Genomic DNA, 15,447 nt, shown 5'->3' with positions numbered 1-15,447 from the left:
GCGCGGAGCGCCGCGCCGAGCGCTTGGGACGTACAGTTCGGCAACGGGGGGGGGGGGGGGGGGGGGGGGGGACGATCCCCGCCCGACGGCGGGCTTACGGTCCGACCGGGGGAGGCGGACGGTATTTTTCTATCGCGTCGTTCTACCGTACTCTCCCCGGCGCCCGGCACGGCGCTCCGCACGCCGCGAGTGCTCCGTAAATACGACCGATTCCCTACTCCCAGGGAGTCCTCAGCAGGGGAGACGGGAATTACGTTATTTTTTGTACGGGAGACAATGGGGTATATAATAGCGCTGACGGACACGGAGCCGATAAGGATCGATGATGGCAATTTCGGTATCTGTTGAGCGCTTACTATGCGCGCGGCACCGTTCCAGGCGCTGGGGGAGATACGGGGTCAGCGGGTCGTCCCACGTGAGGCTCGCGGTCTCCACCCCCGTCTTCCAGGTGAGGGAAACCGAGGCGCAGAGCGGTGAAGCGACTCGCCCGCCGTCACCCGGCGGACGGGCGGGAGGATTCGAACCCGTGACCCCCGACTCCCAAGCCCGGGCCCCTGCCACCGAGCCACGCTGCCTCCCCTAGATGGACACGGCCGCACGAAGGGACGAGAATCCCGGCTCTGCCGCCCGCCGGCCGCGTGACCGTGGGCGAGTCGCTCCGCCTCCCTGGGCCTCGGGGACCTCATCTGCGAAACGGGGCCGGAGCCCGGGAGCCTCACGGGGGACGACCCGATCTCCGTCCGCTGCCGGACTGTCCGTCCCGAGCGCTCGGTCCGGCGCCCTGCGCACGGCAAGCGCTCAACGAATACCGCCCAGCGAACCGACGGACCGACGTCCCCTTCCGCGGACCTCCTCCGACCTCGGCTTCTACGAGAGCGACGGCGAAGACGGCGACGACGACGGGGGACCCGCTCAACGCCCACTACGCGTCGGGCACCGTGCGAAGTGGGGTGGATCCGAGCGGACCCGTCCCGCGTGGGGCTCACGGTCCCCATCCCCGATTTACAGACGGGGCGACCGCGGCCCAGAGGGGTGAAGCGCCCCGGGATTAGAGAAGCGGCGGGGCTCCGTGGAAAGAGCACGGGCTTCGAGGTCGGGGGGTCACGCGTTCCAACCCCGGCTCTCCGCGCCCCGGCTCCCTCATCCGGAGAACGGGGACGAGGACCGCGAGCCCCACGGGGGACGACCCGATCCCCCCGCGTCCCCCCCGGCGCTTCGGACGGGGCCGGCGTCAGAACCCGTGACCCCCCCCCCCCCGACCACGCCGCGCCGCTTCCCCGAGCGTGCCGGCGACGAGGCTCCCGTGGCCCGCGGGGGGCTGTACGTACGCAGCCATCCGCAATCCTACCGCCGGCGGTGTTTGTGAAGCGCCGGGCGCCGAGCACCGCTCCGAGCGCCGGGGCGGATACGAGGCGATCGGGCCGTCCCGCGTGAGGCTCACAGCCTTCGCCCCCACCCGACGGGGGAGGGAACCGAGGCGCGGAGGAGGGGACTGTCCGAGGTCACCCGGCTGACGGGCGGCGGGGCCGGGATCGGGCCCCGCCGCCTCCGACTCCCAAGCCCGGGCCCTCCCCGGGCCACGGTCCCGTCGCGCCCGCCGGCGGCCGCTCGGACCCCCGTCCGACGCCCGCGTGACCGTGAGGGTCGGCCTCCGTTGCCGATCGATGTCTCCCCCGCGCCCGCCCCCCCCCCCCCCCCCTCGGGGGGGTCCCCGCGGAAGCCGTCGGAGGGACGACCCGCCCTCCCTCCCCGCTGGACCCGGGGGCCGCGTCCGATCTCGTCGTCTTGCGCTTACACGCTCAGCGCCTGGCGGAGAGGCGGCGCGGCGCGGCGGAGCGAGCCCGGGCTCGGGAGGCAGAGGTCGCGGGGTCGAACCCCGCCTCCGCCGGCCGCGTGACCGCGGGCAAGTCACGTCGCTTCTCCGGGCCTCGGTGAGCTCATCCGTAAATGGGGATTAAGGCCGCGAGCCCCACGTGGGACCACCTGACTACCCTGCATCTCCCCCAGAGCTTAGAACGGTGCTCCGCTCCCAGGAAGCGCCCGACGAGTGCCTACATCGGCGAATCGAGCGCTCACCAAACACCCCGACCCGCCAAATCGGGTTAACAGGGCACCGGGCGGCGAACCCGGGAGGCCACGGTAGAGCAGAGCCGGTAGACGCGATCCCGGCCCGCGATACGCTCCCCGCCCAGGGCGGGGAACCGACGCCGATCCGAGCAGCGTGAGCTCGGCGGAGAGGAGCCCGGGCCCTCGGGGTCGGAGCTCGCGGGTTCGACCCCCGGCTCTGCCGCTCGCCGGCTGTGTGACCGCGGGCGGGTCGCTCAACGTCTCTGCGCCTCAGTCCCCTCATCCGGAAAACGGGGATCCACCGTGAGCCTCACGTGGGACGGCCCGACGACCCCGTTATCTCCCCCGGCGTTTAGAACGGCGCCCTGCACGTGGCGAGCGCTCGACGGATACCGACGTCATCGTTATTACTAATACGAACGAGCGGATATCTTTCGGATGGCCCGCGTGAGCGCTGCCGAACTGTCCATTCCGAGCGCCCAGCGCAGCGCTCCGCGCACAGTAAGCGCTCGACGAACACTAGCGGATGAAGCGCCGTGGGGCCGAGGGAGAGGCGACTGGAGGGAGCTGACCCGAGCGCGGGAGGGACGGAGAAGGGAGAGGGAGAAGAGGAAAGGAGGGCTCAGCTGGGGAAGGCTTCTTGGAGGAGATGGGCCTTCGAGCCCGGGCTTGGGAGTCAGAGGTCCCGGGTTCGAATCCCGGCTCCGCCACGCGTCGGCTGGGTGACCGTGGGCGAGTCGCTTCGCTTCTCTTACTCGTCTCCCTCGTCCGCCTCTACGATATCGCCGAGACCCGCCCTCTCCTCTCCACCCGGACGGCTACCTCTCCGCTCCGGGCTCTCGTCATATCCCGGCTAGACTACCGCGGCGGCCTTCTCTCCGACCTCCCTTCCTCCTCTCTCGCCCCGCTCCGCTCCGTCCTTCGCTCCGCCGCCCGGCTCACCTTCCCGCAGAGACGACCCGGGCCGGTCACTCCCCTTCTTCGACGCCTCCGGCGGTCGCCCGTCGACCTCCGCTCCGAACGGAAACTCCTCGCCCTAGGCTTCGAGGCCCTCCGTCGCCCCGCCCCCTCCTACCTCTCCTCCCTTTTCTCTCCTTCCACCGCCCAGCCCGCACGCTCCGCCCCTCCGCCTCCCCGCCGTCCCCCGGTGTCGCCCGTCCCGCCGTCGACCCCCGGGCCGCGTCCTCCCGCCGTCCCGGAACGCCCTCCCTCCTCAGCTCCGCCGGACCGATCCTCTTCCCCTCTTCGAAACCCTACTTGAAACTCACCTCCTCCGAGAGGCCTTCCCGGACCGAGCTCCCCTTCTCCCTCTACTCCCTCTGCCGCCCCCCCCGCCCCCCCCTTCACCTCTCCGCAGCTTAACCCTCTTTTGCCCCCATCCCCCTCCCTTCCCATCCCCTCGGCACCGTACCCGTCCGCTCGACCGTATGTATTTTCATCACCCCGCTTATTTCGTTAACGAGATGTACGTCGCCTCGATTCTATTCGGTCGCCAGCGGCTTTTAGGAGACGTCCTTCCCCTCGACTCTATCCGTCGCCATCGTTCTCGTCCGTCCGTCTCCCCCGACGGGACCGTGAGCCCGTCGGACGGCGGGGGCCGTCTCCGTCCGTTGCCGGCTCGTTCGTCCCGAGCGCTCGGTCCGGTGCCCCGCGCGTGGTGAGCGCTCGATAAACACTACTGAACGAACGGACTCTCTGGGCCTCGGTTCCCTCATCCGTGAATGGGGATTAACTGTGAGCCTCACGCGGGACGACCCGATGATCCCGAATCTCCCCCGGCGCTCAGAACGGTGCTCCGCGCGTAGCGAGCGCTTAACGGATGCCGACGTCGTCATCAATCGTCGTCGTCATCATCATCGTCGTTAACAAGCACGTGGGTCCGCGGTCCTGTCCCAGAAGGCCCCGCCGGGCCCGCCCGAGGCGGAGCCTCGAGTTTCTTCTTTTTAAAACGGTGCCTGTTAACCGCTCGCTGCGGAGCGGGCGCCGTGGTAAGCAGCGGGGGGGGGGGGGGACACGGGCTAATCAGGTCGGACACGGTCCCCGACCCAGAGGGCTCATGCTACGAATCCCCGCTTTCGACCGAGGTGACCGAGGCCCAGCGAGGTGAAGGAGAAAAAGCGTAATGATAATGAAAAAGACAGTGGCATCTAATAAGCGCTCACTACGTGCACAGCCCTGTTCTAAGCGCTTGGAACGTACAGTTCGGCAACACCCACGCAGGTATCCGAAAAAGAGACCCGTCCATTTACGGCGACGTCCGTTCCCAGGTCGCACCAGGCGGGGCTCACAGTCTCCGCCCCCGGTTTCCAGAGGCGGAGCCCGGGCCCCTCCCGCCGAGTCGCGCCGCCTCTCGGCAGAGGGGTCGCACGGCGGCGCGGGCGGAATCGGAACCCGGATCCCCCCCCCCCGACTCCCGGGCCGGGGAGGCGGCGGCGGCGCGGGTTACCTGCGGGGGCCGGGGGCAGCCTGTCGTCGATGTACATCAGGCAGTAGGCGCTCACGTCCTTCAGGCCCCCGAACGAGTCCCTCTCCAGCTCCTCCCGGGAGGCCTCGGTCACCGAGCCGTCGTCGTACTTGAGCCAGGCGCTCAGGGACCGGTGATAGACGTAGGCCCAGTAGTGCCCGGCGTTGGCCTGCCCCTCGTGGACCAGGACGGCGTGCAGGCGGTAGGGGACCTGAGGACGCCGCCGGGGGAGAAGACGACGAGGAGATCACCGCCGCGCCGGGGATCCTGAGCGCGGCAGCCGCGGGGCTCGGAGAGGGCCGGACGGATCCGGGGACGTTCCCGGCTGCCCGTCCGGACGGAGGCGGCGGGCCCGGGAGCCCGGGGTCGGGCGTCCACGACCCCGGCTCCGCCGCCCGTCCGCCGTGTGACCTCGGGCGGGGCGCTTCACCTCCCCGGGCCTCGGCGGCCTCATCCGGAGAACGGGGATGGAGACCGCGAGCCCCCCCGGGTCCGACCCCGTCTGCCCCTCCCTGCCGGCTCCGGCGCTCGGTAAGCGCCCGTCTCCCGGGTGCTCGGTACGGCGCCCCGCGCGCAGGGGGCGCTCAGTAAACACGGACGCCTCGGTCGTCATCGGCACGGGCGGGTCGCCGTCTGGCAACGTCTCACGCTCCCCCGAGCGCTCGGTACAGCGGTCCCCGGACGCGGGAGGCGCCCGATGAACACCGACTGCTTTGCGGCTCCGTCCCGGGCCCAGCCGCGGTCGGGGACGGAACGAGGCCCTTCCGCCGGCCCGCGCGGCCCGCGCGGCGTGGGCGGAGCGGAAGGTCTCCGCGACGGACGGCGCGGCCCCCCCGGGAGGGGCGCGGGCCGGGGGGGGGGGGCGGGGGGGGGTCGGGAGGACCCGGGCCCCGATCCTGGTTCCGCCACGCGTCGGCCGTACGACCTCGGGCGAGTCATCTCCCTTCCCGGGGCCTCGGTTACCCTGTGCGTAAAATGGGCGTTCGGCCCGGGAGCCCCGGGGGGGGCAGGGACCGCGTCCGACCCGATAACCTCGTGACCGTGCCCTCAGAGCTCGGTGCGGCGTCCGGAACGTGATGACGACGGCCAGGTCACCGAAATGTTGGTATCTGTTAAGCGCTTACTACGTGCACAGCGCCGGTCTGAGCGCCGGGGTGGAGACGGGGTCGTCGGGTTGTCCCACGCGAGGCTCGGGGTCTTCGTCCCCACCTTACGGATGAGGGGACCGAGGCACGGGGAGGTTACGTGACCTGCCCGCGGTCAGCTGACGCGTGGCGGGGGCCGGGATCCGAACCCGTGACCTCCGACTCCCGAGCCCGGGCTCTTTCCGCCGAGCCACGCCGCTTCCCTGAGCAGAGTAGACGCTTAGCAAAACCCAAAAAGAAACCGAAAAAGCCCCCCGAAACAAACCACCTGTGACGTCCGTTAGCGCTAGAAGCAGCGTGGCCCAGTGGAGAGAGCACGGGCTTTGCGGTCGGAGGTCATGAGTTCGAATCCCAGCTCGGCCACCCGTCAGCCGTGTGACCGGGGGCGGGTCACTTTCAGAGAAGCAGCGTGGCTCGGTGGAGAGAGCCCGGGCTTCGGAGTCAGAGGTCACGAGTTCAAATCCCAGCTCCGCCACCTGTCGGCTGCGTGACTCTGGGCAAGTCACTTCACTTCTCTGTGCCTCGGTCCCCTCATCTGGGAAACGGGGCTGAAGACCGCGAGCCCCACGTGGGACGACCCGATTCCCCCCGGGTCTACCCCAGCGCTCAGAACAGTGCTCGGCACAGAGTAGGCGCATGACAAATACCAACACTATTACTCTCTGGGCCTCGGTCCCCTCATCTGGAAAATGGGGATCGAGACCGTGAGCCCCCCGGGGGACGACCCGATTCCCCCGCGTCTACCCCGGCGCTTGCTCGGAACGGTGCTCGGCACACAAGCGAGCGCTTAACGAATACCGACGACATTATTACTAACTGTACGCCGAGCGCAGAGCTCAGCGCGGGGTCGGATCCAAGACGATCCGACACGGCTCCCGTCCCGCTCGAGGCTCACCGTCTCGGGGCGAGGTAGGACAGGCACTGAACCCCCACCGTGCGGATGATGAAACTGAGGCCCCGAGACGGTGAGCGACTCGCCCGGGGTCAGGGAGCGGACCCCTGGCGGGGCTGGAATTGGAACCCAGGTCCTCCGACTCCCGGGCCCGAGTTCTTACGTCGCGAGGGAGACCGCGGAGTGGCTAATCTCCCAGTTTGGCTTCCTTTTCTTCCCCGCCAAGTAATCACGTCGGCGTCCGTTGAGCGCTCGCCGTGTGCGGGGCGCCGTTCTAAGCGCCGGGGGAGATACGGGGTCGCCGGGCCGCCCCACGTGAGGCTCACGGATGAGGTCACCGAGGCACAGAGGAGCGAAGCGACCCGCCCGCGGTCACCCGGCGGCCGAGCGGCCGAGCCGGGATTCGGACGCGGGACCCGGGACCCCCGGGCCCGGGCTCCTTCCGCCGAGCCGCGCTGCCGACGGTGTCTGTGAGGTGCTTGCTGTGCGTCAAGCACTATCCCAAGCACCGGGGAAGACCGCGAGCCTCCGGCGGGCCGGGGATCGCGGCCGACCCCGTCCGCTTGTAATAACGACGATACTGACGTGGGTGCCCGTTAAGCGCTGACTAGGCGCCGGGCACCGTTCCAGGCGCCGGGGTGGACGCCGGGGCAATCGGGTCGTCCCACGCGGGGCTCACGGTCTTCGTCCCCGTTTTCCGGACGAGGCGACCGAGGCACAGGGAAGTGAAGCGACTCGCCCGCGGTCACACGGCTGACGGGCGGCAGGGCCGGGATCGGGACTCACGACCTCTGACTCCGAAGCCCGTGTCCGCCCCAGCAGTCGGCACGGTGCCCGGCGCACGGTGAGCGCTCACCGGACGCCGCGAGCACCGTAATTATTGAGCGAGCGCCGCCAGACGCAGTCCCCGTCCCCCCACCGGGCTCACGGCCAAGGAAGGAAGGAAGACCGGCCGTCGAATCCCCGTTCTGCGGTCGAGGCAGCGGGCGCCGAGGGGCGAAGCGACCCGCCCGCGGTCACCCGGCGGCCGAGCGGCGGAGCCGGGATTAGAACCCGGGCCTTCCGGCTCCCGGAACCGGGCTTCACCGCCGCTTCCCCGCGTGCTCTGGGCGGAACCGGCGGTCCGGGCCGGACGGGCCCGCCCCCGCCCGACTCCGGGGAGGCCCGCGACCCCCGGCGGGAGTCGGACGCACGGCACGGCCGAGGGAAGCGGCCCGGGGCGATCCCCGAGTCTCACCTGGCGGAGGGCGGGGTCGCAGTACATCTGCTCGATGGCCCGGCTGGCGCTGGCGATGGAACCCTTCAGCTCTGCGGAGAACGACTCGCCGTCTGCTCCCGCCGGGCAACGGTTTCCCCGGCTGGCGGCCCCGCCCCGGCCCCCCCTCCCCATCCCCCCCCCCCCCGGGGCGACGGGCGCCAACCCGCCCCCCCCCCGGACGCCGGGGTTCTCCGGAAGCGGGCCCCCGGCTCCGGCCACCTCTCGGTTGCCGCCTGTCCCCTCGGGGGCCGAGCGGCTCTTGGGGACAACGGCGACGACGGGAACGATAATAAAACGGCGGCGGCCGCGAAGCGCTTGCCGTGGGCCGGGCGCCGTCCTCAGCGCCGGGGGACGCGAGGCGATCGGGTCGCCCCCCTCGGGGCTCGCCCGTCCCCATTTTACAGATGAGGGAACCGAGGCACAGCCAAGTCGGGCGACCCGCCCGCGGTCTCACGGCCGGCAAGCGGCGGAGCCGGGATTATAACAACGCGGGTATCGGTCGAGCGCTTGCTGCGCGCGGAGCACCGTTCTAAGCGCCGGGGCAGACGCGGGGGAATCGGGCCGTCCCCCGTGGGGCTCGCGGTCTTCGGCCCCATTTTACAGACGGGGGGACCGGGGCCCAGAGAAGTGACTCGCCCGCGGTCACGCGGCTGATTCGGACCCATGACCTCCGACTCCGGAGCCCGTGCTCTCTCCGCCGCGCCGCGCCGCGCCCGCTTCTCCGATAACAGCATCTGTCAAGCTCTCACTATCGGCCGAGCACCGCCGTGCGCACGGGGGGATGCGAGGCGATCGGGTCGGCCCGCTTGGGGCTCGCCTGTCCCCGTTTTACAGATGAGGGGACAGAGGCACAGCGAAGTCGGGCGACTCGCCCGGGGTCTCGCGGCCGGCGGGCGGCGGAGCCGGGATCCCAACCCACGCCCTCCGACCCCCGAGTCCGGGCTCCCTCCGCTGAGCCGGGCCGCTTCTCTACCGACAGCCCCCGTTAGGCTCTCGCCGTGCGCCAAGCGCTGTCCCGAGCACCGGGGGGGGACACCGGGTGATCGGGCGGGACGCGGTCCCCGCCCTGCGCGGGGCTCCCGGTCCCATTTTACAGATAAGGGGATGAGGCCCGGAGGTTAACCGACTCATCCAAGGTCACGCGGCAGAAACGCGGCGGGGCCGGGATCGGAACCCTCGTCCTCCGTCTCCCGGGCCCGTGCGCCTTCCGCTGCATCGCGCCGCTTCGCCGGCGTTCCGGGGTGTCCGGAGGGCAGTCCTGGGACCAGACTGCTCCCCCCGCCCCTGCCCTCCGGCTGAAAGTCCAAAAAGGATCTCTCTCAACTCTGTTCCGCTGGACGCTCACGAGCGCTCGGCCCAGCGCCCTGTCCAAAGTACGCGCTCAATAAATACCACCGCTCGATCCCTTCTCTGGAGGGCCTCGGAGAACTACGCGGGGCCCCAGAAGAACGCCCAAGACTCTTTTAGATGTAACGACGGCGGCACCGAGGAGCGGCGTGGCTCGGTGCAAAGAGCCCGGGGTTCGGAGTCGGAGGTCACGGGTTCGACTCCCGGCCCCGCCGCCCGTCGGCTGGGTGACGGCGGGCGGGTCGCTTCACCCCTCTGGGCCTCGGTCGCCTCGTCCGTAAAACGGACGCTAACCGTGAGCCTCGCGTGGGACGACCCGGTCACCCCGTATCTACCCCAGCGCTTAGGACGCACGGTGAGCGCTTAACGAATACCGACGTTATCACTGCATTATTATTACTACTGTTATCATTCGTTAAGCGCCGTGCGCCAGGCCGTACTGAGCGCCGGGGGGGGGGGGGGTGGGGGGGGCGACGGGCGAATTGAGCCGGACGCAATCCCCGTCCCACGTGGGGCCCCCGGCCTCGATCGCCGTTTGACAGACGCGGCGACCGAGGCCCAGCGAGGCGATCCGCCCGAGGCCGGCCGGCAGACACGGGGCGGAGCCGGGACGGGAACCCGCGATGGATCTCCCGACTCCCGGGCCCCATCCGCGCCGCCGTGCCGCTTCTCACACCGAGACAAGGTGAGCTCCTCGGAGGACGACGACGCGGTGACAACGGGCCCTCCGTTCCCCCCGTGACTCCGGGCCCTACCTCGAATATCCTGCTCTATCTCATCTCTCCACCGCCGAAGGCAGGTCTGAACGAAGCTCCTCTCCTCCTCCGTGACGGCGCGGGGCGCCGGGCGTTCGGGCCGGCGGGTCGAGGGCGGCGGCGCGGAAGGCTCGCCGAGGGGAGCCGGCGAACCGTCCGCCGCCGCCGGGCTGGAGGGACGCAAGTCGGACGCTCAGCGGGCCCCCGCCCGGGGGGGCGGGAGGGCGGGCGGCGGGAAGGGGAGCGGAGGCTTCGGAGTCGGGCGGGCGGCTCCGCCCGGCGGCACCGCGACCAACTCCGACCCTCTCCCCGGCCCCGGGCGGAGAGGAGATTCGCGAGCCCGCTCCCGACGGGCCCGACGGGAGCCCGGGGGGGGGCCGGGGAGGCCCCGGGCCTCCCGCCCGCGGAGGGGCCGCGAGGGAGCCGAGGAGGACGAGGGGGATCGGGGAGGGCTTCCGACGAGCCGCGGGGGGGCGCCCTCGCTTACCCCTCCGGCTCGGGCGGCGCGTCGGAATCGGCCGGGGCGGGCCGCGTGTCGGCGAACTCGAGGACGTACCGCAGCATGTCCGGGAGGGGGAAGCGAGCCGGGCCGGAGCCGTACCTCTCGTACCTGAGGGGGCGGAGGCGGCGGGGCGCCGGGTCAGCCCCGACGGCGGGGCGGCGGCTCGGCCCGGAAGGGGGGGATGCGGCCCCCGCTACTGCCGGCCTAGGGAGGGGACCCCGACCGCGGCTCCCTCTGGATGCTCCGCCTCGTGCGGCCCCCGTTCCGTTTCTTTTAACGGCGCCCGTCGAGCCCTCGCTAAGCGCCGGGGCGGATACGGACCGATCGGGTCGGAGTCCGTGAGGCACCGGGGCCCCGCGGTCTCAATCCCCGTTCTACAGGCGAGGTGACCGAGGCGAAGGAGGGCGACCTGGCCTTCTCCGGGTCGCCCGGCAGACAGGTGGCCGGGCGGGAATCCGAACCCAGGTCCTTCCGACTCTCAGGCCCAGGCCCCTTCCACTGAGCCACGGGACTCCGACCGCCGTCTCGTGCGGACGCTTCACCCCGCGGGATCCGGTTTTTTTTTTTTTTTTGAAAGAACGGCATTCGTTCAGGGCTGCCGGGGCGCCGGGCGCCGTGCCGAGCGTTCGGAGGGAGGCGCGCCGATCCGGTTGGCCGCGGTCCACGTCCCACCCGGGGCTCGCAATCCGAATCTCCTTTTTACGGATGAGGGAACCGAGGCTCGGCGGGGGGAGATGACTCGGCCAGGGTCGCGCAGCGGACGGGCGGCGGGGCCGGGATCAGAACCCGGGTCCTTCTGACCCCCGGGCCCGGGCTCCGCCCGCTCCGCCACACTGCTTCTCTAGCCAACCCGAATGGAACCGGCCCTCACGACGTCGGCCAGCCCCGAGGCTCCGTGGGGCTCTCCCGCTTCCGAGTCCCCACGTGAGACCAGCCGAATGACGACGTCGGCATCCGTTAAGCGCTCACTACGGGCCGGGCACCGCTCCAGGCGCCGGGGTAGACACGGGGGAATCGGGTCGTCCCACGTGGGGCCCGCGGTCCCGATCCCCGTCTTCCGGGTGAGGTGACCGAGGCCCGGAGAAGCGAAGCGACCCGCCCGCGGTCACCCAGCCGACCGGCGGCGGAGCCGGGAGCCGGACCCGTGACCCCCGGACTCCGAAGCCCGGGCTCCTTCCGCCGAGCCACGCCGCTTCCGACTGGTGCTATCCGTTCGGCGCTTACTACGTGCGGAGCGCCGTCCCAAGCGCCGGCGGATACGGGGGGGATCGGGTCGTCCCGCGTGGGGCCCCCGGTCTCCATCCCCGTCTTACGGACGAGGTCGCCGAGGCCCGGGGAAGCCGAGCGACCCGCCCGCGGTCGCACAGCCGACCGGCGGCGGCGCCGGGAGTCGGACCCCGTGACCTCCGACTCCCAAGCCCGGGCTCTTCCCACTGCGCCACGCCGCTTCCCTCCGTTTCCCGGCCGGGGGACCGAGAGCGGGGCCCCGTTCGACGTGCCGGGCCGCAGCCCCGGCGGGTCCGCGCGGGCGCGCGAAATCCCGCCGGCTCCTCCTCTCCGACGAGCTTCCGGGGAGGCCCGGGCCGGGCCGGGATCCAGAGGCCTAATCCCGGCCCCGTCACCGCCCGCGCCCCGAGCGCTGGATACGGACCCGGCCCCATCCCGGGTGGCTGATCTCCACGCTTCGGGAGGGGCCCGGCCGATCCCGGGAACCCTCGGCGATCCCCGGGGCGATCGCCGGGGGCGGGAGTCGGCTTCGATTCTCGCCGCCGCAAGCGCGACGCCGATGACCGTCGGCCGGCCGACTTCCGACGGTCCGTCATCGGCGGTCCTCGGCTCGGTGGGGAGGGGGCCGGGGGCGGGGACCCGCGGTCGGTCCACAGACCGACCGCCTCCTAGCCAGATGTTCTTCCGAGCCCATTCTGCAAATCTCGAAAAGATAAGCGACCTCCCAGAGATAGACGCGTATATAAAGTTACCCGAAGGGAGAGGGAGGAGAAGAATAAGAAGAGACGGCATAAGCCGTTCCGTCTGAAGCTTAGGGGAGAGAGGGCGGGAGTCAGGAGACCCGAAGCGGCGTGGCTCGGCGGAAAGGGCCCGGGCTTCGGGGTCGGAGGTCACGGGTTCGAATGCCGGCCCCGCCGCGCGTCAGCCGCGCGACCGCGGGCGGGTCACCCGACTTCTCCGTGCCTCGGTCCCCTCGTCGGCAACACGGGGACGAAGACCGTGAGCCCCGCGTGGGACGACGCGACTCCCCCCGCGTCCGCCCCGGCGCTCGGAACGGCGCCCCGCACGGAGCGAGCGCTTAACAGACGCCAACGTCAGCGTTATCATCGTTACTGCCGACCGACGGCCGGTGCCTCACCTGTCCAGCTTCTGCCGCAGGTGAGCCACCTCCTCCTTCAGCTTCCGGACGTGCTCCCTCTTGGTGCGGACGAGCTCTCTGCTGCCGTACGAGAACCTGGGCCGACGAGAACCCCCCCCCCCCGCCCCGGGGGTCGAGGGGGTACGAGAGAGTTTCCTCCGGGGGCGGCGGAGGGCGAGAGAGAAGACCGTCTCCCCCAACTCACCGGACGGAACAAAAGGCGGAGGGCCCCCGCGGGTTCACCTCCCCCCCCCGGCGGGGGCTCACCGGTCCATGTAGATGATCTGGGGGAACTCCAACTTGTTGTGGATCTTCTCCGGTTGCCCGAGGGACTGGTTGAACTCAAACCTGGACAGCTCGAAGGTCAGCACGGGAGGGAGCTCGGTGAACCACCGCTGGAAAGAAGCGCAAGTTAAAAGGGAGCGGAGGGCGAGTCGGAAGACCGGAGGGCCGAGCTCCACGGGCCCGTCGACCGGCGGGATCTACCGGGCGCTCACTAGGTGCCGAGGATCGAGAAGGGTCTGCCGAAGTCGAACGAGACGGCTGGCCGACCGACGCTTGGGAAAAGAATGATAATGACGCCGCCGGGGGGGGGGGGGGGGGGGGGCGGGGGGGCGCGTCCGATGAGCGCCCGTTACACGACGCACGACAGTCGCGGGGCCGCCGGTCCGAGTAGGAGGACGGACGGCGGCAGCAGACGTGGCGTGGCCCGGCGGACGCGGCGCGGGCCCGGGAATCAGAAGGCCCCGGGTTCTGTTCCCGGCTCCGCCCCCCCGTCCGGCTCCCCCCGCCGCCTCCCCCCCCCCCCCCCCGGGAGCCGCGGGCCCGCCGAGCGCTCGCTACGTGCCGCGCACCGTACTGAGCGGTCGCTGAGGTCGGCCCCGACGGCCCAGACAGCTCGCCCCGAGGCCTACGGGTTGGCCCCGTTCTGCTGTCTCTCTAGACCGCTGGCTCCTTCTTCGCTCGTCCGATCGTATCTCTCGAGCGCTCGCCGCGTGCGGAGCGCTCGTCCGATAGCGTTCGCTGAGCGCCACGCGCAGAGCGCTGGGCTGAGCGCTCGGGAGAGTACGATCCAACGATAAACAGAGACGGAAAGCAAGACAGGGAGGAAGAGGAAGCGCGGGGAAGAGAAAGAGGGGGAGAGAGACGGACGGGTGACCGTACGAGCTCCCGGAATCAGCCCAAGGGTGACCGTAAAACTCAGATTAGCGGCTGGCGACCCTTTCTCAGAAACGCCAAGGGGCTTGGGACACCGCTCGCCCCCACGGGAATGTTTGATAAGGAGGGAGGAGACGGAAAAGGGGTGGGCCACCTAGGGCGGGCTACGGGAAGCGGCGTGGCTCAGCGGGAAGAGCCCGGGCTTGGGGTCACGGGTTCGAATCCGGGGTCACGGGTTGCCGTCGTTTTTACGGGACGTCCTTCCCCCCGACTCTATCCGTCGCCATCCTTCTCGCCCGTCCGTCTCCCCCCCCCACCGGACCGTGAGCCCGTCGGCCGGCGGGGGCCGTCTCCGTCCGTTGCCGGCTCGTTCGTCCCGAGCGCTCGGTCCGGTGCTCCGCGCGTGGTGAGCGCTCGATAAATACTATCGGACGGACGGACGAACGAACGAACCCCGGCTCCGCCACCCGTCGGCTGCGTGACCGTGGGCGGGTCACTTCACCTCTCCGCGCCTCGGTCACCTCGTCCGGAAAACGGGGATTACCTGTGAGCCTCACGTGGGACCCGCCGGATTACCCTGTACCCAGCCCAGCGCTCAAGAACAGGGCTCGGCCCGTAGCAAGCGCCTAACGGACACCAACGTCGTCATTACCTCTTGTCCATACTTGGCCGACCGGTCGGAAGGAGCCATCTCGATCTCCCCCTCCACCATGGCCCCTTCCAGGCACTCGTTCAGGTTCCGGTGACCGTTCACCTGCAGGGGATACTGGCCGAAGGTCTCGATGTTGGAGAAGGTCTTGCCTGGAAGGAGGGAGGAGGAGGTGACCTCCGGCCGCCACTTCTCTCGGAGGACACGCGTTTTGCGATTTCCTTCTACGGATTACAGGCCCATTCATCCGGAAGTATCTACTGAGCGCTTACTACGGGCAGAGCGCCGGACGGAGCGCTTGGAACGGACAGATCGGTGACGGACAGCGACGGTCCCTGCCCTCCGACGGGCTTACGGTCCGATCGGGGGAGACGGACGAGAACGACAGCGATAAACAGCATCGGGGTAGCAATCGACGGGATCAAGATGTCCGTCGGGGCTGGAGGGATTCGCTTCAGATTTTGCCCCGAGCGAGAGGACTGGCACTTCGGAGAAACCCGCCACGACCTACTAATGCTGCATTTTATACATCTGCTTTCTTAGAAGAGGGTGGAGTCGACTGGGACGGAACACCCGGAGAAAGCGTGGCCCAGTGAAAAGAGCGCGGGCTTCGGAGTCAGAGGTCGTGGGTTCGACTCCCGGCTCGGCCGCCTGTCGGCCCGCGGGACTGCGGGCGGGTCACTTGACTTCTCTGGGCCTCGGTGACCTCAGCTGCAAAACGGGGACTGACCGTGAGCCTCGCGTGGGACGACCCCGATGACCCCGTATCTGCCTCGGCGCTCGGGACGGTGCCCTGCACGTAGGGAGCGCCTAACGGATCCCAACGTTATTATATTTAAGACGTC

At 70.3% G+C, this 15,447-nt stretch overlaps 1 protein-coding gene across 10 annotated transcripts in view; it reads right to left on the bottom strand.

The window, feature by feature from the left end:
* USP28 (ubiquitin specific peptidase 28) overlaps positions 1–15,447 on the bottom strand; it is a 53,246-nt gene that overhangs the window by 12,919 nt on the left and 24,880 nt on the right. For 9 of the 10 annotated variants that reach the window (XM_029074946.2, XM_029074941.2, XM_029074942.2 and 6 more), the window contains 7 exons: positions 14,606–14,754; positions 13,063–13,190; positions 12,796–12,891; positions 10,416–10,538; positions 9,929–10,098; positions 7,806–7,876; positions 4,514–4,742 (listed from right to left, as the gene is read on the bottom strand). In XM_029074946.2, the coding sequence (XP_028930779.1) occupies positions 4,514–4,742; positions 7,806–7,876; positions 9,929–10,098; positions 10,416–10,538; positions 12,796–12,891; positions 13,063–13,190; positions 14,606–14,754 (966 nt within the window). The remainder of the gene's footprint in view (positions 1–4,513; positions 4,743–7,805; positions 7,877–9,928; positions 10,099–10,415; positions 10,539–12,795; positions 12,892–13,062; positions 13,191–14,605; positions 14,755–15,447) is intronic. The other variant, XM_029074947.2, reaches the window with a different exon arrangement.

This window comes from Ornithorhynchus anatinus, chromosome 11, assembly GCF_004115215.2.
Source record: "Ornithorhynchus anatinus isolate Pmale09 chromosome 11, mOrnAna1.pri.v4, whole genome shotgun sequence".
In the NCBI taxonomy this organism is placed as follows: domain Eukaryota; kingdom Metazoa; phylum Chordata; class Mammalia; order Monotremata; family Ornithorhynchidae; genus Ornithorhynchus; species Ornithorhynchus anatinus.
Note: the sequence above shows the minus strand (reverse complement) of the source record. Positions and strands in the feature narration are given on the sequence as shown.